The sequence below is a fragment of the Nannobrachium achirus genome (assembly GCF_963921795.1).
Source record: "Nannobrachium achirus genome assembly, chromosome: 1".
Classification (NCBI taxonomy): domain Eukaryota; kingdom Metazoa; phylum Chordata; class Actinopteri; order Myctophiformes; family Myctophidae; genus Nannobrachium; species Nannobrachium achirus.
Genome location: NC_137810.1, coordinates 8380652 through 8408539, shown reverse-complemented (window position 1 = coordinate 8408539; position 27888 = coordinate 8380652). Strand labels below are relative to the sequence as shown.

At 42.1% G+C, this 27888-nt stretch overlaps 1 protein-coding gene across 1 annotated transcript; it reads right to left on the bottom strand.

Annotated features, from left to right (window-relative positions):
* On the bottom strand, positions 1-27464 carry b4galt6 (UDP-Gal:betaGlcNAc beta 1,4- galactosyltransferase, polypeptide 6; the record flags this gene model as incomplete). The annotated part of the gene is made up of 8 exons (XM_080733164.1): positions 27350-27464; positions 21669-21782; positions 19028-19152; positions 17501-17617; positions 14926-15113; positions 11752-11874; positions 5662-5763; positions 1-151 (listed from the first exon to the last, which is right to left on the bottom strand). Exons 1-8 carry the CDS (start codon positions 27447-27449, stop codon positions 1-3), a joined length of 1020 nt encoding a protein of 339 aa, XP_080589290.1. The 5' UTR covers positions 27450-27464.
* Positions 27465-27888: the final 424 nt, after the last annotated feature.

Here is a 27888-nt window from a genome sequence, read left to right as displayed (position 1 = left end):
TCAGTAGTCTGCGATGGGAGCCAGCTCGGGGCTGAGGTCCACGCTGATGTTCTTGTACAGGCTGCTGAGGGACACGGTGGCCGGGCCGTAGTGGAGGTTGTTGAGGCCGTCCAGATGCTGCCTCTCTTTGGAATATCTCAACAGCTTGTACCTGTGGAGGGGGGGAGGGGCAGGGGGTGGAGAGCAACTGTTGAATGCATTCTGTGTGACAGGCAAAGAGTAACAGCTTAGCGTGACAGCGTGACACAACTGCTGCAGGTGTTCACACTAAACTGCCCCCTGCGGTCTCAATCACAGGGGGCACAGGTGCCTCTGCCCTTTTATCCGTCTGTAAAAAAGTGCCCTCTCCAGACCATGAATGCAGTTTTTACTATGGCGAAAGAAATGCAAATGACCTCTTTCCATGCCATATCTGAAGGCAGCATTCAAGAGAATTTCCTTGTCTAAACTCTCCTGAACTTGAAGTCAGCATCTCACGTTGAAAGAATTGCCCTCTCTGTGAAGAAATCAAGCATCGAAAATAGACGACCTCCAAGCTCCAAGCTCACGTGAGCTTGGAGGTCGGCTATTTTCGAGATCTTTCACCAAAAGGCCCTTTTCGAAAGGTCAGCCCCTGCCTCTCTAACATTCTCGTCCATTTCATCAGTGTATGTTAGGTTCATGTTAACTTTAGGTTCATGCGCTCACACACCCAGTTATTACCCTGGCCCCAAGTGAACCAGTCTGAAGAAAAAGAAGACAAACAAGACTAAACAGGACAACAAGAACTCAGTCACACTGTGAGTCAGTCACAGCAGGAGGGGGTAGAGCAGACCTGGGTATTGTGCGGCCCGGGGGCCGTATGCGGCCCTTTGGTTCACTCTGACAGGCCCTTGTAGGGTTAATGGCAAATTACAAAATAAACACATTTTCAAATTTTACATCATTCATGGACTAAAGCTGCATTTCTACAAAAATTGGACTGCTAAGTATTTATTTACTGAAGTCGGAGGTAAAGCTGTGTGTTTAGTTTGCGGGGAGCAGATCTTGTGGGGAGCACTGCCTTTTGGCCCGGCCCTCCACAATATTTTCTGTTGTTCATGGGGCCCCATGGAAAGAATAATTGCCCACCCCTGGGGTAGAGGCTACACACACATGTGATTTAGTTGTGAGCTTGTGGGTCTGCCATTTTAAATCAATTTTGACATATTGTGTTGTTCAGGCCGGTCTCTGTTTTTGGAAAATCTCAACGACAGCTTGCATCTGCAAGGAGAGACAGATGGTTGGACAATGTGGTCCATCACCACATTGGGACGTCACTGTGTTGTCAGTCAAATGGGACTGAAACCAAGGATGGGGCAAAGATGGGGAAAAAAGAGACACAGCCAAATTCACAATCAATACCTTGTTTTACCAGCAGATGGCAGCCGGGAGCACAGAACAGACCAGATTGAAGAGGACAATGAGAGCTTTTCCATATGAATCACCTTTAAAGAGTTCATCATTTATTCAGACTTGATAGTGTGTGTGTGTGTGTGTGTGTGTGTGTGTGTGTGTGTGTGTGTGTGTGTGTGTGTGTGTGTGTGTGTGCGTGTGCGTGTGCGTGTGTGTGTGTGTGACTGTGATTTCTTAGTTTTATTCATGAGCAAGTGAGTGACAATGGTGTGGGTGTGGAGTTGAGATTATGTCACAGTCACAGATTGTACAGTATTTCATTGTTGCGACCGTCAGGTCGCACTTACTACCAAAACCTCCACCGGCTGTCTGTCTGTCTGTCTGTCTGTCTGTCTGTCCGTCCGTCACACGTCACACTTTTGCCCGGCTCATATCTCCGCAACCGTTGCCCCGATCCATGCCAAATTTTGCACACATACTCCTTGCCTGCCAAACCACAACCTCCACCCATCAATTCTCACATGGCCCTCTTCTAGTGCCACCATGAGGCCGATTCTTCAAAAATACATTTTTGGACACTGCTCCTACAATTTTTGCCCTAAAATCACGCAAATCGGTACACAGTATGTCTACACTCATCTCATCAACATGGATATGTCCCATTTAGCGCCACCTTCAGGCCGATCTTTTCAAACACATTTTTGGACACTGCTCCTACAAATCTTGCCCTAAAATCACGCAAATCGGTACACACTTGCTCTACACTGATGTCATCAACATGGATCTGTCCCATTTAGCGCCACCTTCAGGCCGATTTTTAAAAACAAATTTTTGGACACTACTCCTACAGACTTTGCCCTAAAATCACGCAAATCGCTACACAGCATGTCTACACTCATGTCATCAAAATGGATCTGTCCCATATAGCGCCACCATCAGGCCGATTTTTTCAAACACATTTTTGGACACTGCTCCTACAGATTTTCCCTAAAATCCCGCAAATCGGTATATGGCTACACTCATCTCATCAACATGCATCTGTCCCATATAGCGCCACAATCAGGCCGATTTATACAAACACATTTTTGGACACTTCTCCTACACATTTTTGGCCTAAAATCACGCTGCGACCTGACGGTCGCTTATCTCCTGATTAGGGAGTCGTACTGGTATAATTATGTGTTATACATTACATCAACCATAGTGATGGTCCAGTTGCTTGGGAACATTTGAAATGAATGAATGAATGAATGAATGAACCCTTTTTTTTTTTTTTATCCCACGATTTTTGTAACCCATTTTTTCACCCGGTGCCAATTGCCTAAGCTGTAATCCTGGGCTCTGCTCTCCCTCTGCCAACCTGGGGAGAGCCCTGAACTGAGCTCATGCTTCCTTCAGTGCATGAGGAGTGAGCAGGCCGCTTCTTGTCACCTGACAAGGGGAGCTTCCCCGGTTGGGCGTAGCGCGTGGAAGGAACACGTTATTCCAACCAGTTCCATTCCCCTCCATCAGGCGCCCCGGCTGGCCAGGGGGAGGCATTATAGAGACCAGGATTACTGCATGTTTTTGTGAGGGTATCTACCCTAGGAGATACAGGGAGAACATGCAAACTCCACACAGAAAGGCCCTTTTGCCAACCCCACCTAGGGTGTGGGCACTGATGACGCGGAGGAGAGAACACGCCCCCAGCACCCACAGCGTCCCCCGGCAGGAATCGAACCCAGGACCTTCTAGCTGTGAGGCAACAGCACTACTGACTGCGCCACCGTGCCCCCTGAATGAACCCCTTCTACACCACCCGTTCACTCAGATCAGCCAACACAGGGATGCTGACAGAAGTCACAGAACCCTCGCTAAAAACCCCAGAACAAAAATCCACTCGTCCTAGACTCTTCGCCCTCCTGGTCCCCAAACTGTGGAATAAACTCCCTGTCGCACTTAGAACTGCAGACTCACTCCCTAGCTTCCATTAGAACAGCAGACTCACTCCCTATCTTCCACCGTGGACTGAAGACTCGCCTCTTCAGACTCCACCTAAACCCATAGTACTGTAAACACTCCCCTTCCCTCAATGACCATACATGAAGCTAGATAGCATGTTTAGGTTTTAGAAACGTTTTGTACTGATTAGGTGTGTGGTCTACCTAATATGTTATTGTTTTTTTTAGATTGATATTCCTATGCATCGTTATATTATTGTTGATGTACTGACATATTATCTTGCTTATTATAGTGATGCTTATTGTAAATCGCGTTGGATTAAAAGCGTCTGCTAAATGCCTAAATTGTAAATTGTAAATTGTGACGTCACCGAGAATGCTGGTCCTAATTGGCTACGGGCATAAACACAGACAGATATGCCACCAAACGCAGTACTTGTGCACTATGCTGCCGCAACTACTATGAAATTGAATGAATGAAATTGAGCATTTAGCTCCTTTTTTAGTTGCCTACTGCAGCCACTGTCAGAACAACATGTCCTTTAAGTACAGTACAGTACTACTAATATATGTACTTAGTTCAGGGGTCTTCAACAGGGGGTCCGGGACCCCTAGGGGGTCCACAGAGTTACTACAGGGACTACAGGGTCCCTGTAGTAACTCTGTGTGATAGGAAGAAAAAAAAAAGAATATCTCCTTTTTAGCCAGATTCTTAACCAGATTCTGATAGCTTTAGCCAAAAAAAATAGCAGATCTACAAGCTCACAACGCCTCGCAGATCGGCTAATTTTGGCAAAGAGCTTTGGTGTAGAGGAAAAGGAGCAGACTAAGTACAGAGTGAAAGGTCAAGTTTATTAAGTATTGACAGTTCAAGTGGTTAAATATCTGAAAACACAAATTGACATGAATAAAAAAAAACACTGATGATCGAGCTGTCAAACACTGAAACTATAATCTATGAAAAGGTTGTGGGGGTCCCTGCTTCATCTCTCTCTCAGCTAAGGGGTCCTTGGCCTGAAAACGTTGAAGACCCCTGACTTAGTTACTTTCCAGAATTTCCACCACAGTCAGTGTTCCCTATTGTTCCTAATGTCCACATTGTGCTCATGTTATCTCCTCGCTACATGCGTGAGAAGCCTCACACACACGTCAGCGCCAACACAAAGGAGCTGGCATACCCAACCCCAGACCTGCAATTTGTTTTATATAAACACAGTCCTGTTGTGTGGTTACGGGGATCCAATTACAACTGACTAATTCAGGGATTTAAGAGGAGGCACTTATCCTTGTTGTCGGGTGGAAACCTAGTATGTCCAAAACCGTAAGTTTTGTGTTTATCGTAACCCTGTGAAGGTTGGAGATACAAGGTTTCTGCCCGACAGCGACACGTTATACAAGTTCAAGTCAGTGGGTTCAATCAGAGAATCAATAAAATGAACCCAGTAGCTCTGGTCCATCGCGGCGGGAGTTCTCTTTAAAGGGATATTCCACTTTCAACAGGGAAACAGCTTATGGGCTTCTCTCCCCATACACACCCATTGTAACTTCAAACGTCATTTTAACCATGATAGATTCATTAAAAACACCCATTAGTTTTTCTAGTGACTCATAATACCCTCCTAATATGTGAGCAGGCCGTGTTTTTTCCATAACGTTTTTCATTTATTTGTAATAATTATTTGGGAAAATGGAAAAAATTAAATACAAAAAATAATTGTTAAAAATAAATGAAAAAAAAGCACACAACACCACCTACATTGATGCACTGCGCCGCGACAGCTTAGCTAACAACACTGTAGAGCTCAAGCCCCTGATGTTAGATAGGAGAGTGTGTTGACACACCTAATGTCCTCAAAGTCAGGCATCCAACACGCTTTGAACTGAGCAAATTGGATCTTTTCTGTTCCAGAGATAAAGGCCAAAATATCTTGAAAGTTGAAAACTTCTGACGATATTCGATTGTCAATGTTCGATTGAGTTTTGGCCATTGTCGCCCGTTTTTCTTCAATAACACAGGCTAGGAAGGTCGGATGGTGATAAACTAGATTCCTGAGTAAAGTTCACTTTGAGCTGCATCCAACACCGTCATTTCCGTTGGACTTATCGTTAGCCCGCTAGGGGCAGTTTGACAATTTCTATGCCACGAGGAAAATAAACCAAGACAAACCTAAAACTTTAGCAGTGGGTGCTCAGCTACAAAAGCAACTCATTGAAAGAAACCACCATACAGTAGCATCCAAAAATGAAACTGCAAGGCGTATGCACATTTCTTTAATAAGGCTAACAGAGTCATGGCCTGAAAAGGAGCAACAGACTGATAACAGAGAGAGACTAAAGTGAAACGTACCGTCCCAGGAACTGCACCTCTCCTCGGTGGTGGTGTGGAATGGACTTGTACTTCCCCATCTCTCCCTCCGGCCGCGTGACGTTCAGCCCCGCGTAGTGCACCCTGAAGAAGGACAGACACATCACACATAATACATTACATTATTAATGCACCCTGAAGAAGGAGAGGACAGACACATCACACATACAGTACATTCAGACATACTTGAGACCAACAGTACATTACAAACAACATGTTTAGTATATCGTCACTGTTGGGCACAAACCTTGTATCTCCCAAGTTGTAAGAGCAGCACCTGGCTGCAGACACTAGGGTCCTGTTGATGTCCACGGGAGACAGGAACATCAACAAGTGGCAGGAAGTGACCTCACAGTGTCAAGTGACTTCATGCCGCTTGTGGAGGTCACGTGACGTCTCTGCCTTGCAGTCCAAGGCACTACAGTCCCTTTGAGCCGCATTGTCGCTATGTGTACATGTTATCTTTTATCTTTTAGACAACCCAACTCTACCCCCTAACCCTAAACAGAACCTCCATGGGGTAGAGCAAGAAAGAGGTGTGAGGTCACTTCCTGCCACTTGTTGATGTTCCTGTCTCCCGTGGACATCAACAGGACCCTAGTGTCTGCAGCCAGGTAGTCTTGAGTTGTAAAGCCCTGCTTCCTCATACAAGACTGTTGAACAAAACTAGTGAAAGCAGCAGATCACAAACGCCAGATCACACAATGCCTTGCGGTGTGAGGTGTTGTGTGCTTGTGGAATGACTACTATAAATACAAAACAAACGGTTTAGGACAGACAAGGTATCCACCCGACAACAACGATATGATGCAGGTCATGTGACGTCACATGGCCCCATTATTATAAAGATGCAGGACATTATGGTCACCATGTTGGTCATCCTCTACACAACATCCTGGCAAAGCAAGGTTCATTTCTTTGTGCTGCAAAGAATGACCGGTAAGCTGAACTTGGTATTAACACAGGGTGTCTATCCTGAAGTTTTCAACAACCTGTCACCATTTGGCATTATAGTGCCATCATACAACCTCTGAGAAACCACTGATGATCTGCTTGGCAGAAGTCCGAGAGAAGTCGGTACAAGATCTGGCTAAACATCTGGACCCCTGGCAGTGACCCCAGGCCAAGGTGTTTTGTCCTGGCATCTCCTGACTACCTTGGGGAGATCAGATCAGGTGTTTAAAAGTGAATCCAGACACATGGCACAGACTAGAGCTGAAGGCACTGCTCTCTTCAAAACTCTGCTTCATTCAATTCCATATTCTCGAGCGACAGTATTTAGAGTAGGGGGATAAACAGTAAGGAGGGCCTATCCTAGTACAGACCCCTGGGGGACTCCGTTCAACAAAGTATATAGAGCAGGGGTCTTCAACGTTTTCCAGGCAAAGTAGGCCTTAGCTGAGAGAGACGAAGCAGGGACCCCCCACTACATATTGTATAACATTACTCTATGTTGCTGCTCAAACCTTTTCATAGATGTCATAGATAGCTTCATGGATATGTTTGACAGCACTGTCATCAGTGTAGGATTCATGCTAATGTATATCAGACAGTTACCTTAACCCTCAACACAAAATAGAAAAATAGCCGATCTACATGCTTTGTGAGGTTGTACATCTGCTATTTTCTGCAAATGTTCCCCTCAGAAAAGGTATTCTAGGTTTCAATTGGTTTAAGTAAAAACAAAAAAAGAAATCCTATCACATAAACATTTGGTGGTCCCTCCCCAGTCCTGGCACTGATTAAACATACTGAACTGGGCCTCAATGTCGTCACAAAACACGGAGCGATTTACACACGTTTACCTGACACTGGACTTGATGTGTGGAGGCTTTAAGCCACCTGAGAGTCTGTCTCAGTTTGTATCCACATTGTTTTTGTTTATATGTTTTCACGTGTATTTAAATCGCTCCGGTTGGCTTGTTTTGGAGTTGCACTGTAACTTGTGCAACCATCCGCGCGGTGCGTTGAGCGGAGACTAAACAGGATATCTGAGTGCATTCTGTGGCTGTTTTAATGATAGTGTTGGAGAGTGGTACGGGTGCGCGGGGCGGGGCAGAGCGTGCCCTGACTAATTACCTATAGACGACTGAGGTGACAGGCAGACTGGACAAAATAAAAGGTCAAAATACCTAAGTTACAACTGGGACGTCGTTTAATGTCTTCTAAATCATTCTAAAGGCTTTTGAAAAACGTGTGTTTCTGTGAACAGTGGTTCTTGTCACAAATTATATAAGCTCATAGCATGACACTACTATTTTGAAAAAACAATTTAATAAAATTAGTATTTCAAATAGCGGATCTACAATCTCCCAATGTGTTGATTGATCAGTTATTTAAAGTATTTAAAAAAATATCTAAATAGTAAAAAAAAAACAAAAAAAAACCTTGGTTCTAAGTGAAGCGGTGAATTTTTATTCTATGTGAGCTAGAGCTATGAAATCTGTGTTCTAAATCTATACATTCTGTGTTCTAGATCTATACTTTCTATGTGCTTTAGTTCTATATTTTTATGAATTCTGAATGAATTAATGATTTTGTCTGGAGGGCCAAATTGTCATGTGAAGCTTAACCAATCCTCAATTCTGCATACACAGGACATGTACGGGACAGACAAAGCCACTCCTTCGGCTTTCACCGCTTCAAAAAGAAGGGAAAGAGTATAGGGATAAGGGGTAAGTCATGGATGTAAATAGAGCACCAAGTACAATGCAAGTAATAAGTAGCCTATTAGAGGGCCTAAGTGATTAAACTGACAATGAATTCAGTATATTATCCAAGCATACTGTAGCACCCCAGGACTGGCATCACAGCACCCTAGGGTGCCAGGGCACCCACTTTGAGAAACCCTGCCATCGTCCAAACAAGGTGAATCCTGTCCTCGCAGGGATGACAACAGGACTATCGACTCCTTCTAACTGTGTCTGGAGTCCTGACGTCCTCTCAGTCCATCCGACCACAATGTGATTGTGTTTGTCGTGATTCAGTACGTGTTGGGATGTGAAGAGCTGAAGAGCTGCTTGTTCTGAGTGGATCGACTGGACAGTCTTTTTCAGGGAGACGAAAATGATGGGAGAAGATCTTAAACAATAAACTGCGTACATTTTAGTAAGAAATAAGAACGGGTAAGCTATACAAACGGGCGGCAGTGGCTCACGGGTATAGTTGCCGTCCTAGAACAAGGAGGGTTCCCAGATCGATTTCGGGGCTCCCCCAGAAGTTAGTGTCGAAGTGTCCTCAAGACACTGAACCCCTAATTATTCCCCGTGAGCAGGTTGGTGCCTTGCATGGTTTCCTCTGCCATCGGTGAATGAATGTTTGTGTGAATGGGTGAATGTAATGCACAATCTATAAAGGCACTGTATAAATCGGGGGTCAGCAACCCGCGGCTCTAGAGCCGCATGGGGCTCTTTAGCGCCTCCCTAGAGGCTCCCTGGAGCTTTTTCAAAAATGTATGAAAATGGAAAAAGATGGGGGGACAAATAATATGGTTTCTGTAGGAGGACAGACATGACACAAACACACAAACATTCTTAAAGTTTTCCAATGCTGTAAAAATGTGTAGAATAAATATAAAATGTCAACATTCTCTCCAGGATGCGCTACAGGGAAAATACAAATTTAATCGTGAATGCTCATAATGTATTTGTAGGCAACTTAGTCATTTTGATAGGCTAATAGCTAATAGACACTTACAGCATGTGTTGCCTTCATTATAAGGCTTATATAAGGCTTTTAATTTTTTGCGGCTCCAGACAGATTAGTTTTTTTGGTCCAATATGGCTCTTTCAACATTTTGGGTTGCCGACCCCTGGTATAAATGCACCATTTACCATAGAAACAACAATGTTGAAGGCTGACAGGAAATGTGAGAGAGATGGGGAGTGATTGCCGTGCTCGTCCCTGTACATGTAGTCTCGCGTGGCCAGACTGATTTGGTCAAATGCTCCCGCATACAGTCTGGCAAACCAGAATAGAAATGATGAGTGCGAGATAAAGCGGAAGTGAAGCCTCCTCGTCACTTCCGCTTCAGTCTCACATCGCACACATTAATCATTATATAAATAAAAATCATATAAGCATGTTTAGCTTGCTGCTTAGCAGAAATGACATTTTAAAATATATTTTCTTGAACGGTAATGCCCGTTTCCGATACTCGCCGTTAGGGAGCTGCTGTTCCAGACTCTATATAGCATTCAGAGATTGTGGAATAGTTGTCTGGCTACGTGAGACTACTGTACATGCACTGTACTTGGCTGCGACTTTTCTTTGTAAATGAATTCCCTACTTCATCATACAAGAGTGTAGCAGAAAAAACTGTGAAAATAGCAGATCAAAAGATATTTGTTTTAAATAGTAATACAAAGGTAACAGTTTCCACCCGACAGAGCTGTCATGATGCTAATGTTTATAAAATAGCGTGTAACAGTAGGCTATCATATAGCAGGATACAGTTTATACCTGCTATCAGCGTCTGGATATAATGTCTACATCAGGGGTCTTCAACGTTTTCAGGCCGAGGACCCCTTAGTTGAGAGAGAGAGATGAAGCAGGGACCCCCACAAGCTGTTCAAAGATTCCATATAGTTTCATTGTTTGACAGCACAATCATCAGTTGGTAGTATTTTGGATTCATGTCAATTTCTGTTTTCAGATATTTAACCACTTGAACTGTCAATAATTAATAAACTTGACCTTTCACTCTGTACTTAGTCTGCTCTTTTTCCCCTCTACTCAAAAGATCTTTGCCAAAAATAGCCAATCTACAAGCTCACAGCGCGAAAGGAAAGTTCTCAGAATATGGATGTTTCTATCACTCAAAGATTTGGAGGACCCCCTGTAGTAACTCTGAGGACCCCCTAGGGGTCCCGAATCACCTGTTGAAGACCCCTGGTCTACATCTTTATTTGTTCTGTTTAAACTCTTTCTATCTCTTTCACTTCTGCTTTCATTCTGACTATCCTTTCTCTCTTCTCATGGAATATTACAAAATGATCAAATTGTCAGGCACAAACCAAAAACAAACCACAGCACAGTGTCAACCTCTTGTAAACCTGTGATGTGAAAGGAAACCTGATTGTGATCTAAAAACTGCCCAACAACAAGCCTTGAGTGAGCAGCAGCATTCAGGTGAGAGCAGCAGCCATCAGCAGACTGACAGAAGGCTGTGTTTGTTTGTCTAGTGGGGAATGGGGATAACAATCTGATTAAAACGGCACACAAAGAACCCAGAAAAAACACACAATCAGGCAGAGAAACAAGAACCTAAGCTGAAGGTGGAGTGCCAGTTATCCTTGAAACGAGTGCTCGATGTATTGTGTTAGTTCTATTTTAGTTACGTTTTAGGAGAATGGTTTAGATTTTAAACAAACTATCTTTAAGATAAAAGAAAAGAAAAAAAAAGTAAGACTCCCTAATCGGGAGATAAGCGACCGTCATACACAAACAGATCCATGTTGATGACATGACTTTAGAGATGCTGTGATCTTAGGTCAAAATCTGTAGGAGCAGTGTCCAAAAATGTGTTTTGCAAAACTCGGCCTGATGGTGGCACTAGAAGAGGGCCATGTGAGAAATGAGGGGTGGAGGTTGTGGTTTGCCATCCAAGAATTGTGTGTGCAAAGTTTGGCATGGATAGGGCCAACGGTGGCAGAGATACGAGTAGTACGACAATGACACAGTAACAGTATTCAATACACATAACATGACACGGTAACGGCTTTATCAGAGTACGAGGTGAACCTTTAATTGATAAGCTATCACCTAAAAAGGTGATAGCAAGTGTAGGTCATCATAGTCAGGGACTCACAGTGAAGTTATATCACCACACCTCTGAAACCAAGGGGCACACTGAAGGTAAAAACAGAGGAGAGATGTCTAGGTCCGTGGTGATAGCCCTTCACTGCGGCTAATGACATAATGTTGTAGTTTTCTGACTTTAAAAGACTACACTGCGGTGATAAGACTGTACTATGATAGGGCCATGACAGTATACAATACACAAACACATAACATGACACAGTAATACAATACACATAACATGACACAGTAATACAATACACAAACGTGTACCTGTGCCATAGGTCGTCGTCCTCTCCTCCCCACCCCCAGAATGCATTGGGAAAGCCGTTGATTTTGCGGAACTGCTCCACGGTGAGTCCGCTCACACCGCCGAAGAACTCGTTGTAGGGAAGTCTGCACAGCAACAGGAAGGAAGGAAGCAGTGGTTTTAAACACGGAAGCACAAAACACACAAATCAGTCTTTTGTGCTTGCTTAGAGTATAACACTCTGATTTTGTGTTGTCTTATGTTTTGGTCTGTTTGATCTATACTGTACAGCAGGGGTCTTCAATGTTTTCAGGCCAGGGACCCCCAAACTGATGGGGAGATTGAGTAGGGACCCCCTACCACCTCGTATGGTGGGGTGAGTCAGGGCTACAACACGTGTTTTATTTTAAACATGTATACATGTACTGTACAAGTTACAGTGAGCAGGGTGGCCATACCACTACCATTTCTAAACATACTACTTATTAACTGAGAACCAATCTCAATACTATCAACAATCTGTCATTTGCACTGTATAAAAGCTATTCAAAATGGACACGCTTCTACAGAAATAGCTAAGAAGGGGTTGGTGAAAGGGCCTTTCTGTGTGGAGTTTGCATGTTCTCCCCGTGTCTCCTAGGGTAGATACCCTCGCAAAAACATGCAGTAATCCTGGTCTCTATACTGCCTCCCCCTGGCCAGCCAGGGCGCCTGATGGAGGGGAAAGGAACTGGTTGGAATAACGTGTTCTTCTACACGCTACATCCAAACCGGGAAGATCCCTCCTGTCAGGTGAAAAGAAGCAACTTGGACTCCTCATGCATTGAAGGAAGCATGAGGTTTGTCCGTTGTCTCCCCAGGTGTGGCAGAGGGAGAGCAGAGACCAGGATTACATAGGCAATTGGCACTGGGTGAAAAAAATGGGTTACAAAATTGTAGGATAAAAATTATAGAAAAAAAAAATAGCTAAGAAGGAGACTCACTACACAGAGGAGAGAGAGAGAGAGAGAGAGAGAGAGAGAGAGAGAGAGAGAGAGAGAGAGAGAGAGTGAGAGTGAGTCATGGCGGTGCAGCAGCAGCTCCAGTGAGAAGCAACAACGTCAATAACATGATCCCCATTAAACAGAAGCAGAGTGTTGTTGTCTGCAGCCTGTTACCCTGTGAGAGAGAGAACGCCTTGTCTTGTCTGGACTGTGGTTAACGCTCTCACGCACGCACACGCACACACATGCGTGCGCACACACACGCGCCTCACTACTCGAATGACAGTCCAATTTCCTTAAGTGTTAAGTCTTTTAACCACTTTCCAGCATAAAACAATTACGACACGCAGGGGGGTGTTCTTCTGTCTCGTGTAGACGGGCGGATGATTTATGATTCCTAGTAACATTCAACATAGGATTCAACATCGATTCCGATGCATCTTGAACGGTGCAGAGTCGGAAGAAGCGGACATTGCAGCGCTGTGCGCTGCCACCATCTTGGCTAGCGCCTCTCTGCTTCGGGTAGCGCAACGGGTGATTTTACCCCGGTCTCATCTCCATGGGTAGGACATTAGACTGACAGGAAATGGGGGAGAGACGGGGAGTGACGTGCGGCAGAGGTCATCTGGATCGGGAATCGAACCGGCGACGCCGCCAGGCATCCATGCCTATGTGGCAAAGCCTAAGTGGTATGTGCCTGGACCAGTATGCGCCCCGAGAGTGTGTACTCCTTTCCACCTGACAGGGGGGAGAGTTTTCTCCGGTGGGACTTAGCGTGTGGAAGGAACACGTTATTCCAACCGGTTCCTTTCCACTCCTGCAGGCTGACCAGAAATGGAGGCACTATAGAGACCAGGATTACTGCATGTTTTTGTGAGGGTACCTACTAGAGCCCGAATCGGCGTCCGACCATTAGCCGATCTGCAAGCTGACAACGCGTCTCGAATACGAGGCGTTGTGAGTCAGGAGACACAGAGGAAACGGAATCTAATCTATCTTGTCCTGGGCGCCCCCAGGGGTGTTGTTGTCCCAATTTAAAATGAATCAAACACGGAACTGAAGGTTCCTATGATTGGCCGCTAGTTGCGCTGTTCTGGCACCAGAAGCAACATGTTCTCCATAGGATTCCATACTATTCCCCCGAACTTTTACATTTGATTTTCTTACCTTAATAAACATTGTCATAAATACTTTATGGTTCCTGTCGCTAGTTTAAAGCCTCGTTTCAATCACAATGATATGTGTTTTGTGAAAATATGGTCCAATTTATGTTATAATTGATGTTATAGCAGGGTATGCTGTAGGAGGGGCTTGTGATCATAGGCTGATCTTCGTGTGCTTTATTTTCGGCAAGGTCAAGACAATGTCCCATGTATCCCTGCGGTTGCACGTGACCGTTGGCAGCCAATAGCATTCGTGATGGTATCATTTCTACCAATGAAAGTTGATTTCTACAATGATGGCGGCATCCATACAAGGGACAAAAAAGCTTCATTTTCGCAGCATAGAAACCAGTGGCTTTCCACCGTCCATATTGTTTTCACGGTTCCCACACATCTTTACCAATTAATTTCCAAAACTTTTCCAGAATATTTAACCCGATTTCCAAGACTATATAACAATAATTCAGCTCAATAACGAGTCGCTTACTCCTATGTGCAATGCCCAAAGACAGGTAGTGTATGTCAGTGGTTCGCAAACCTTTTCGGGCCATGTCCCCCGAAATAATCATATTTGAACTGGGGACCACAGCACCCTGACGAGCACTTAGAGTAGAGGAATTTTGTATAGCGCAGTTTTATTGTGAAAATAGCCGATCTACATGCTCACAACGCCTCGCGTTGCGAGGCGTTGTGAGCAAGTAGATCTGCTATTTTCTCAATTTCTGCCTCTAATATTTGACAATTTGGCCAATGTTGAATTTGTCATTTCAGCGTATTAACAAAATCAATAACCAAAGACAATGCATAGCTATTTTTCCAGGACCTTCTAGGACCCTTGATCAATTCCAAAACTTTTCCAGTACTGGAAAAATATTTTTCAAATTTCAAAATATTTTCAGGAATTTCATGACCATGGGAACCCTGTGTTTTACAGTCTATGGCGCCTAACCCTAACCCCCTCGTGGCGATGGGACTCACATGTACATGTACTTGTCCAGCTTGGCGGCGAAGTGGCGTGGCATCTGACCACAGCCGTAGTAGTTGTACTTACATGTACATGTACTTGTCCAGCTTGGCGGCGAAGTGGCGGGGCATCTGACCACAGCCGTAGTAGTTGCGGTCGTTCTCGGGGATGTGGTCCACGTCGTGGAACACCAGGCAGTCCCAGTCCAGGTCCTTCATGGCCTCCAGGAAGCCCACGTTGAACAGCATGGCCCTGTTGAAGGGCTGGCTGCCCGTCTGCACGCACACACGCACACACACACACACACACACACACACACACACACACACACACACACACAGTTTACAATTAAGCATACATCAATACATCAACATCAAATGCATAGAAATATCAATCAAGACAAAATATTGTACGTAGACCAAGCACCTAATCAGAAAAAAAACTTTATATAAAACCAAAAAAAATGCCATCTAGCTTTCATGTGCGGTCATTGAGGGTAGGCGAGTGTTACGGTAAGTGGAGTCTGAAGAGGTGAGTCTTCAGCATAGACTGTATAAAAGATATGGACAAAGCAAAGCCATTGGTTTCTATGCAGCGCAAATGACACAATATGGGTCCTTGGCATGGGTGTTGCCATCATAGATTGAAATGCAAACAGAGGAGGCTATTGGCTGCCAACGGTCACGTGCAACCGCAGGGATACATGGGACAATGTGGTTGGAGCCTCCCGAAATACAGCACACGAAGAAGAACACAGCCGGCTGGTATCAGTTTAGTTGGCCACGCCCCCCGCAACTTTATCATCAATTTTATCATAAATGGGACCTTATTTTCACAAAACGCATATCATCGTGATTGAAAGGCAATGTTTAACTAGTGATAGGAACCATAAAGTATTCATGAAAATGTTAATTAAGGTTAGAACACGAAAGGGGAAGATCCAATGGAGAACAATTCTTTTTGCAACCGGCCAGGGAGAAAACAGCGCAACTAGCGGCCAATCATAGGAAGTTTTAGTTCCGTATTGGGCTCATTTTAAATCGGCGGAACTCTCCCCCTGGTCTTCAGTCCACGGTGGAAGCTAGGGAGTGAGTCTGCAGTTCTAAGTGCGACAGGGAGTTTATTCCACAGTTTGGGGGCCAGGAGGGCAAAGCGTCTCGGACGAGTGGATTTTTGTCCTGTTTTTTTTTTTAGCAAGGGTTCTGTCAGCATCCCTGTGTCAGCTGATCTGAGTGCACTGGTGGGGTTGTAGGGGTTTAATGAATTGATTATCAAACTGAAATGCAGATAACAATTAATGACACTAATTGTTGAGGCCTGTTTTCCGCTTCCTCTATGCTTCGAGGTCTATGGGCGCCAGACAATTAGTGACAGAGAGATCAATAATGAGAGAGAGAGAGAGAGAGAGAGAGAGAGAGAGAGAGAGAGAGAGAGAGAGAAAGAGAAAGAGAATTGTGTGTCACCTGTTCGATGACGTAGTAGGTAATAAGGATGACGTAGTAGGTAATAAGGATGGGCAATATATATATTTATATATATATATATAAAATATAATATATATATAAAATGTATCGTTATCGAAGTATCAATCAATCAATCAATCAATCAATCTTTATTAGCGGACTCAGGTCCATAAAACAGAGTACAAGACATAAAACAGTGTACAAGACATAAAAGAACACAACAGGCAAATATCAACATGCAAAGTATGCAAATCGACGAAGACGGCTTGAAATGAGTTATTGGTGTATGCATGCGTGTAGCACAAGTCATGCAAAAAAGCAGTCCATCTGTAACCAGGTGAGGTTATTTCAATAAAACCTACCTAACCCTTCTATGTGTACTGTACAGTGTGCATGCATGGATATGGTAATCATTATCTGGGTTAGGCAGGCAGTGGACCTAAAGCAGATAAACATTAAAAACTATATAATGCAAATGTTTTAACTAATATCGTGAGTAATATTGATATCCAGGTATTCAACAACATTATAAATTATCGAAGGTTTTCCTAATATCGCTCAGCCTTATAGTAGGTAATATGTAGGTAATATGTAGTGGGTCACCTGTTCGATAACCGTAGTAGATAATAATAGATAATATTTAATGAATCACCTGTTCGATAACGTAGTAGATAATAATATTTAATGAATCACCTGTTCGATAATGTAGTAGATAATAATATTTAATGATTCACCTGTTCAATAACGTAATAGATAATAATATTTAATGATTCACCTGTTCAATAACGTAATAGATAATAATATTTAATGATTCACCTGTTCGATAACGTAGTAGATAATAATATTTAATGAATCACCTGTTCAATAACGTAATAGATAATAATATTTAATGATTCACCTGTTCAATAACGTAATAGATAATAATATTTAATGATTCACCTGTTCAATAACGTAATAGATAATAATATTTAATGATTCACCTGTTCGATAACGTAGTAGATAATAATATTTAATGAATCACCTGTTCGATAACGTAGTAGATAATAATATTTAATGATTCACCTGTTCGATAACGTAGTAGATAATAATATTTAATGATTCACCTGTTCGATAACGTAATAGATAATAATAGATAATATTTAATGATTCACCTGTTCGATAACGTAATAGATAATAATAGATAATATTTAATGATTCACCTGTTCGATAACGTAGAAGGCGAACTGCAGTCGCTGTCGTTGCAACATGGGCGTCAGGTGTTGAAACAGGATGGGCAGGTGTTCATGACGGTTTCTGAACGGGATGAGGATGGCCACCTGATACACACACACACACACACACACACACACACACACACACACACACACACACACACACACACACACACACACACACACACACACACACACACACACACACACACACACACACACACACACACACACACACTTACTTTAATCCAGATTTGGCATTGGTCTAAATTGACTAAGTACATTTACTCAATTTAACCGTACTTAAGTACAATTTTTAGGTACCGTATTTTCCGGACTATAAGGCGCACCGGACTATAAGGCGCACTGTCAATGAATGGTCTATTTTCGAACCGTTTTCATATATAAGGCGCACATAATAGACGCTACCGTTGCGTTATGCATCCAACAGATGGAGCTGTGCTAAAGGGAATGTCAATGTCAATGAATGATCCATATATAAGGCGCACTGGACTATAAGGCGCACTGTAGTTTGATCCATATATAAGGCGCACTGGACTATAAGGCGCACTGTAGTTTTTTGAGTAAATTAAAGGCTTTTAAGTGTGCCTTATAGTCCGGAAAATACGGTACTTGTACTCCCTCGCATATTGTCCTCTTTTCCCTCCCTGCTGCACACTGTTTGTGGAACAGAGATTAGTGTCTAGTCAGGGGTTTAAAAAAACAAACTTAGCCCCGGAAAAAACAATGAAATAATCAACTTTCAAACATAATCCTATTAGTTTCAATGTTCAGTTTGTTATTTAGATAGAATTATTGTTCAGACTTCAGACAGAGGCCAGGTTAGCATGGGATGCTAGTTTCTTGAGGTGCTAAACTGCTGTGCATGTGTCATCATTTACCTTGCTAATTGTTCTGGTTGGATAAGCGCGTCTGCTAAATGCCCAAATTGTAACTGTTGTAAATGTCATAGAATTTCGCCATTTTAGGGGCAAGGCCACTTGGTGTTGTCCATTTTTGAGGGCACAAAGGCCAAATGCCAGATTTTAGTCCATTGAAAGAATTTGTTGAATTTAAGGGTTAGGGATGATAACCTAATCTGCAGTGAAATAGAAAAATGATGGTATTTACAATCTGATCCATGCTCAGCCTTGCACCAATCAAAGTCACTGGATTGGTTTAAAGATGGGGACTCAGGAGAGTTAAGATTTCTTTTGACAAGAAAGAGACACCGGTGTCTACTGTCTACATATTGACAAGAAAGAGACACTGGTGTCTACTGTCTACATATTGACAAGAAAGAGACACCGGTGTCTACTGTCTACATATTGACAAGAAAGAGACACTGGTGTCTACTGTCTACATATTGACAAGAAAGAGACACCGGTGTCTACTGTCTACATATTGACCAGACCGGCGGCCTGGTAGTAAATGTAGATCGTAATTCCTTTCAATTATAGTTTTACTCTCAAAAGATAAGAGATGAAGCTCTGTGTGGGTCTGTAAATCACACACCTTCCAGCGGGGTTTGCAGTCCTTTGGTTTCCAGTGTCCTCCAAACTGAATGCCAAAATACTTGGAGAACTTCATCTCTATCACCTCCATGGGGATCTCTGTCATGTTCACGTCCATAGGGCCCTCTGTGGAGACGCACACACACACACACACACACACACACACACACACACACACACACACACACACACACAGCATTGAGACACATAACACTCGTAGTTGATATAGATAAGTGACAAATGTAATGTGCTTCGAAAAAACTAAAAGTGTATCGTTTAAACGTTGATTTGAGCTTCAAGCTCAATATTCCGGTAGTAATCACAACGTGATTCTGATAGTAGCTCACGTGTCGCTCCGCACCGCGTTGTGAGCTTGTATTATGGCTATATTCACAACTTTTTTTTCCAACATTTATTTTCAAATGTATGGCATTTCATAGTTTTTTGGGGATGTTTTTGAAATGAAAATTAAAACTAAAGGTAGGGGGGGGGGGGGAATAATATATAGGCTATATACTAAAGGACCCACAGAAATGTGTCTGCGGCCCACAAATGGGTCCCGACCCAGTGTTTGGGAACCACTGGTCTATCTCAAGTCTTCAATCGTGGCGTTGACAACTGGTCACTGTGCATTTCATAACACATGATTCACAGCCGTTCCATTCTCATCAAAACATTCAGACAGTGAGCCTTCCTTCATGCCCTGTCGGTGGGGGGGAAATGGATGAGCCCACTGACATCAGGACAGAAAAGGTTTCATGGTGGGATTAAGGCGATCGCTCACAATAAAACCTGCTATTGATTTGCAGGGACCTTAAATCATGCTGAGAGAATCCCCTCGACGCCCCCGTATCTCATCTCATCTCATCTCTCACATCGCCCACCTGTGGAAAGATAGCGGCCATGGATGACTCATCTGTTCTTACTGACAGTCTGATCCTGCCCTGCGCTGACTCGCTGAGTCACCTGTGGAAGGGTTGCTCTTGTTGTTTTTTAGCTTGCATATCAACGTTGATGCACAAGTGTCGCAGGTGTCGGATGTGTGCTTTCAGACACAACTCCTTGTTTGCTGATGTCTTTCCCACAGACCAGGCCTAGACATTGTGCGGCAATTTTACCTCATGCATGGACTAAAGCTGCATTGTTTTTATTTTGATGTTTTTTATTCATGTACATGTGGACGCAATGCGTACATCAGCACGTGTGTGTGATCATTGGATGTTGTCGCAATGACAAGCCGGTGGTCAGACTGGTCACAAGTCAAGACGATCTGCCTTACCTTACCCATCAAAAATGGCTAAACAAAAGTCGATGCCGAATGCCGGGTTTTCAACAAACATTGGACTGCTATGTACTTATTTACTGAAGTCGGAGGTAAAGCCGTGTGTTTAGTTTGCGGGGAGCACAGCCCTCCACAATAATTATTTTCTGTTGTTCATGTGGCCCCATGGAAAAAAATAATTGCCCATAGATGGACAAATGCCGATGTATCTGTAGCAGTGTTGATTTCGCCGGCTAAAACCTTTTTTTACTGGCGAAAAAACGAAATAAACGAAAGGTACGATGACTAAAACGGAGAAGAGTAGTAAAAAAAGAGTAGTAAAAAGTAGAACCAAAAGACAAGTCATTTCATGCTTAGTTGCGATTAGGTGACAATAGCAGATCTACAAGCTCAACGCGTCGTGCTGCGACGCATTGTGAGCTTGTACTGTACCTGTAGATCGGCTATTTTCAGCATGCAAGTGTAAAATCACCATCAAGGCCCGCCAAATTAAAAATCTGCCCGCAAAATCTACTGTAGATTTACAAGTTCACAGCACAGCACAAAGTGACACGCTGTGCTCACCCCGGTGCACTCCTTGTTTGTGCGTGAGACCATTACTGTTTCTTAATAGATTAGGAGTTTATTAATAGATTTTTGATATAGTTTTGCTGTTGTTCTATTTTCCACAATACATTTTTTTTTTTTCACCGTGAAGGAATGTGACAAAAAGAAAAAAACTCTCCATGAACCCAGTGGCTTCATGGGGTGAGCGATAGAAAAAGAAGACTGAAGAACTCCTTTAAAATGTGCACTTTTTTGGAATAAACCTTTGCCACTGTAAAGCTGGGCTCGCATTACAAGATAATGGAGGTGATTTGGGGTCAGAAACAACCCTCCAGACTAGAGTATTATCAGGGGGGAGCAGGCCGTACTCCAGCCTAGATCTGAAGCTAATCTCTGGCATGAGTATCCTCTAGAGCAAGCGGTTCAAGCCCCTGGAGGTGCTCCCAGGGCGGTCGGGCCGTTCCTGAGAATGTTCTAACATGATTGATATTCATCTGGATCACTACTGACCCAGTGGAACCACACAGCAGCCGTCACTCGCTACCGAGAGAAAGACAGTCTACAAAGAGACAGACATGAAGTGAATGAGAGACACTTGCTGTGTTTCCATAAAGCCTTGTTATGCGCATTTTGGCTTTTGCGCATACATCTTCGAATGGAAACACTTGAATTCTCACAAATACACTTTTATGCTTGAAGGAGGTGGATTTTTGGGCTTTATCGAAAAAACATACTCATGGAAGGTAATCACACTGCAGTGGACAGTACTTACTCATGGAAGGTAATCTATTACACTGCAGTGGACAGTACTTACTCATGGAAGGTAATCTCTCTGGACAGGGGAGGCTCTGGGCATAGGTGAAGTTCTCTGGTAGATATGTAGTTGGCTGGACCAAGTATTCACTGGAGTTACTGCCGTCTGGGTAGTCTGGATAACACACAATATGATCATTAATACACTGGAGTTACTGTCTGGGTAGTCTGGATAACACACAATATGATCATTAATACACTGGAGTTACTGTCTGGGTAGTCTGAATAAAACACAATGTGATCATAAATACACTTGAGTTACTGTCTGGGTAGTCTGGATAAAACACAATGTGATCATAAATACACTGGAGTTACTGCCGTCTGAGTAGTCTGAATAAAACACAATGTGATCATAAATACACTGGAGTTACTGTCTGGGTAGTCTGGATAAAACACAATGTGATCATAAATACACTGGAGTTACTGTCTGGGTAGTCTGAATAAAACACAATGTGATCATAAATACACTGGAGTTACTGTCTGGGTAGTCTGGATAAAACACAATGTGATCATAAATACACTGGAGTTACTGTCTGGGTAGTCTGAATAAAACACAATGTGATCATAAATACACTGGAGTTACTGTCTGGGTAGTCTGAATAAAACACAATGTGATCATAAATACACTGGAGTTACTGTCTGGGTAGTCTGAATAAAACACAATGTGATCATAAATACACTTGAGTTACTGTCTGGGTAGTCTGAATAAAACACAATGTGATCATAAATACACTGGAGTTACTGTCTGGGTAGTCTGAATAAAACACAATGTGATCATAAATACACTGGAGTTACTGTCTGGGTAGTCTGAATAAAACACAATGTGATCATAAATACACTTGAGTTACTGTCTGGGTAGTCTGAATAAAACACAATGTGATCATAAATACACTGGAGTTACTGTCTGGGTAGTCTGAATAAAACACAATGTGATCATAAATACACTGGAGTTACTGTCTGGGTAGTCTGGATAAAACACAATGTGATCATAAATACACTGGAGTTACTGTCTGGGTAGTCTGAATAAAACACAATGTGATCATAAATACACTGGAGTTACTGTCTGGGTAGTCTGAATAAAACACAATGTGATCATAAATACACTTGAGTTACTGTCTGGGTAGTCTGAATAAAACACAATGTGATCATAAATACACTGGAGTTACTGTCTGGGTAGTCTGAATAAAACACAATGTGATCATAAATACACTGGAGTTACTGTCTGAGTAGTCTGAATAAAACACAATGTGATCATAAATACACTGGAGTTACTGTCTGAGTAGTCTGAATAAAACACAATGTGATCATAAATACACTGGAGTTACTGTCTGAGTAGTCTGAATAAAACACAATGTGATCATAAATACACTGGAGTTACTGTCTGGGTAGTCTGAATAAAACACAATGTGATCATAAATACACTTGAGTTACTGTCTGGGTAGTCTGAATAAAACACAATGTGATCATAAATACACTGGAGTTACTGTCTGGGTAGTCTGAATAAAACACAATGTGATCATAAATACACTGGAGTTACTGTCTGGGTAGTCTGAATAAAACACAATGTGATCATAAATACACTGGAGTTACTGTCTGGGTAGTCTGGATAAACACAATGTGATCATAAATACACTGGAGTTACTGTCTGGGTAGTCTGAATAAAAACACAATGTGATCATAAATACACTGGAGTTACTGTCTGGGTAGTCTGAATAAAACACAATGTGATCATAAATACACTTGAGTTACTGTCTGGGTAGTCTGAATAAAACACAATGTGATCATAAATACACTGGAGTTACTGTCTGGGTAGTCTGAATAAAACACAATGTGATCATAAATACACTGAGTTACTGTCTGAGTAGTCTGAATAAAACACAATGTGATCATAAATACACTGGAGTTACTGTCTGAGTAGTCTGAATAAAACACAATGGTGATCATAAATACACTGGAGTTACTGTCTGAGTAGTCTGAATCAAAACACAATGTGATCATAAATACACTGGAGTTACTGTCTGGGTAGTCTGAATACAACACAATGTGATCATAATACACTTGAGTTACTGTCTGGGTAGTCTGAATAAACACAATGTGATCATAAATACACTGGAGTTTACTGTCTGGGTAGTCTGAATAAAACCCACAATGATCATAAATACACTGGAGTTACTGTCTGGGTAGTCTGAATAAAACACAATGTGATCATAAAATACACTGGAGTTACTGTCTGGGTAGTCTGGATAAAAACACAATGTGATCATAAATACACTGGAGTTACTGTCTGGGTAGTCTGAATAAAACACAATGTGATCATAAATACACTGGAGTTACTGTCTGGGTAGTCTGAATAAAACACAATGTGATCATAAATACACTGGAGTTACTGTCTGGGTAGTCTGAATAAAACACAATGTGATCATAAATACACTGGAGTTACTGTCTGGGTAGTCTGAATAAAACACAATGTGATCATAAATACACTGGAGTTACTGTCTGGGTAGTCTGAATAAAACACAATGTGATCATAAATACACTGAGTTACTGTCTGGGTAGTCTGGATAAAACACAATGTGATCATAAATACACTGGAGTTACTGTCTGGGTAGTCTGAATAAAAACACAATGTGATCATAAATACACTGGAGTTACTGTCTGGGGTAGTCTGAATAAAACACAATGTGATCATAAATACACTGGAGTTACTGTCTGGGTAGTCTGGATAAAACACAATGTGATCATAAATACACTGGAGTTACTGTCTGGGTAGTCTGAATAAAACACAATGTGATCATAAATACACTGGAGTTACTGTCTGAGTAGTCTGAATAAAACACAATGTGATCATAAATACACTGGAGTTACTGTCTGAGTAGTCTGAATAAAAACACAATGTGATCATAAATACACTCGGAGTTACTGTCTGGGGTAGTCTGAATAAAACACAATGTGATCATAAATACACTGGAGTTACTGCCGTCTGAGTAGTCTGAATAAAACACAATGTGATCATAAATTACACTGGAGTTACTGTCTGGGTAGTCTGAATAAAACACAATGTGATCATAAATCACTGGAGTTACTGCCGTCTGAGTAGTCTGAATAAAACACAATGTGATCATAAATACACTGGAGTTACTGTCTGGGTAGTCTGAATAAAACACAATGTGATCATAAATACACTGGAGTTACTGTCTGGGTAGTCTGAATAAAACACAATGTGATCATAAATACACTGGAGTTACTGTCTGGGTAGTCTGAATAAAAACACAATGTGATCATAAATACACTGGAGTTACTGTCTGGGTAGTCTGAATAAAACACAATGTGATCATAAATACACTGGAGTTACTGTCTGGGTAGTCTGAATAAAACACAATGTGATCATAAATACACTGGAGTTACTGTCTGAGTAGTCTGAATAAAACACAATGTGATCATAAATACACTGGAGTTACTGTCTGAGTAGTCTGAATAAAACACAATGTGATCATAAAATACACTGGAGTTACTGTCTGGGTAGTCTGAATAAAACACAATGTGATCATAAATACACTGGAGTTACTGTCTGGGTAGTCTGAATAAAACACAATGTGATCATAAATACACTTGAGTTACTGTCTGGGTAGTCTGAATAAAACACAATGTGATCATAAATACACTGGAGTTACTGTCTGGGGTAGTCTGAATAAAACACAATGTGATCATAAATACACTGGAGTTACTGTCTGGGTAGTCTGAATAAAACACAATGTGATCATAAATACACTGGAGTTACTGTCTGAGTAGTCTGAATAAAACACAATGTGATCATAAATACACTGGAGTTACTGTCTGAGTAGTCTGAATAAAAACACAATGTGATCATAAATACACTGGAGTTACTGTCTGGGTAGTCTGAATAAAACACAATGTGATCATAAATACACTGAGTTACTGCCGTCTGAGTAGTCTGAATAAAACACAATGTGATCATAAATACACTGGAGTTACTGTCTGGGTAGTCTGAATAAAACACAATGTGATCATAAATACACTGGAGTTACTGTCTGGGTAGTCTGAATAAAACACAATGTGATCATAAATACACTGGAGTTACTGTCTGGGTAGTCTGAATAAAACACAATGTGATCATAAATACACTGGAGTTACTGTCTGGGTAGTCTGAATAAAACACAATGTGATCATAAATACACTGGAGTTACTGTCTGGGTAGTCTGAATAAAACACAATGTGATCATAAATACACTGGAGTTACTGTCTGAGTAGTCTGAATAAAACACAATGTGATCATAAATACACTGGAGAACTGTCTGGGTAGTCTGAATAAAACACAATGTGATCATAAATACACTGGAGTTACTGTCTGGGTAGTCTGAATAAAACACAATGTGATCATAAATACACTGGAGTTACTGTCTGGGTAGTCTGAATAAAACACAATGTGATCATAAATACACTGGAGTTACTGTCTGGGTAGTCTGAATAAAACACAATGTGATCATAAATACACTGGAGTTACTGCCGTCTGAGTAGTCTGGATAACACACATCATAAATACACTGGAGTTACTGCCGTCTGGGTAGTCTGAATAAAACACAATATGATCATTAATACACTGGAGTTACTGCCGTCTGGGTAGTCTGGATAACACACAATATGATCATTAATACACTAAAGTTAGAGCAGTCTGGGTAGTCTGAATAACACATAATATCATCATAAATACACTGGAGTTAATATATTATATCTTATATATTGTGATGTCATGTGAAGCGAGACAGCAGTGACAACAGTGTGTGAATGACCAAGGTTAGCCAAAAGCACGTTCACTCTGCTGGCTAAACATTTGTGTGTGTTGTGGTTGCCTATAACGAACACTATGTTGACTAAAAACTGTGACTAATTACACTGACAATTTTTTTGTCAACAAATAAAAACTAGATGAAATGTTAGGTACTGACTTTGGGAGCAAATAATGTTTTGTCTACTAAATCAACTGTAGATTTGGATTCACTAAACTCGTATAATATTTAGTCAACTAAGACTAGACTTAAATTACAAAAAATACCATTTAGTCTAGGACTAAAACAACATTCGCTTAAAATCGTTAAGATCGTTAAGGTACGGCATTCCACATGTTGGTGACATCATAGTAGAATGCCTTTTCCCCTCATGTTTATATGAATTCTCCAATTAATTGATTGATTGAATTTTGCTGTATGTCTCACCTGTTCCATTGAGCGTGGTGTTCTTATTGGTCTAAACTCACCTGTGCCATTGAGCGTGGTGTTCTCATTGGTCTAAACTCACCTGTGCCATTGAGCGTGGTGTTCTCATTGGTCTAAACTCACCTGTGCCATTGAGCGTGGTGTTCTTATTGGTCTAAACTCACCTGTGCCATTGAGCGTGGTGTTCTTATTGGTCTAAACTCACCTGTGCCATTGAGCCTGGTGTTCTCATTGGTCTAAACTCACCTGTTCCATTGAGCGTGGTGTTCTCATTGGTCTAAACTCACCTGTTCCATTGAGAGTGGTGTTCTCATTGGTCTAAACTCACCTGTGCCATTGAGCGTGGTGTTCTCATTGGTCTAAACTCACCTGTTCCATTGAGCGTGGTGTTCTCATTGGTCTAAACTCACCTGTTCCATTGAGCGTGGTGTTCTCATTGGTCTAAACTCACCTGTGCCATTGAGCGTGGTGTTCTTATTGGTGTACAGACGGATCATGTGACCAATGGTCCTGACGTTGTCTCTCAACATGATGCCCTGGGCCTGCACCATGAAGAAGTACGTGTTGGCTGAGAGAGAGAGAGAGAGACATAGAGACACACAGAGAGAGAGAGAGAGAGAGAGAGAGAGAGAGAGAGAGAGAGAGAGAGAGGTTAGAAAAACTGTTTCTTTTCTTTTTCTTATATATTGGTTCTGAACCTTTTCAGGCTGCGACCCTTAACACTTTGCTAGCCACGGGGAGCCCCTTAATATTTAAAACCGGAATATACCGGACATCTGAGCAAGGATGTCTCAGCCGCGCCGTTTTTTACCGTACTGGGTCATTAAAAACGAAATAAATGATTTTTATCCGAAAATAGGCAATCGTCTAACCTTCCCTAGTCACCACTCGTCCATCGATTGCGCATGGCTCGTCTGACATGAAGCAGAAGTGACGTCAGGTCCATTCCTTTCAGAGGCTTCCCAGCAGCCGTCCATTTTCTGTTTATAC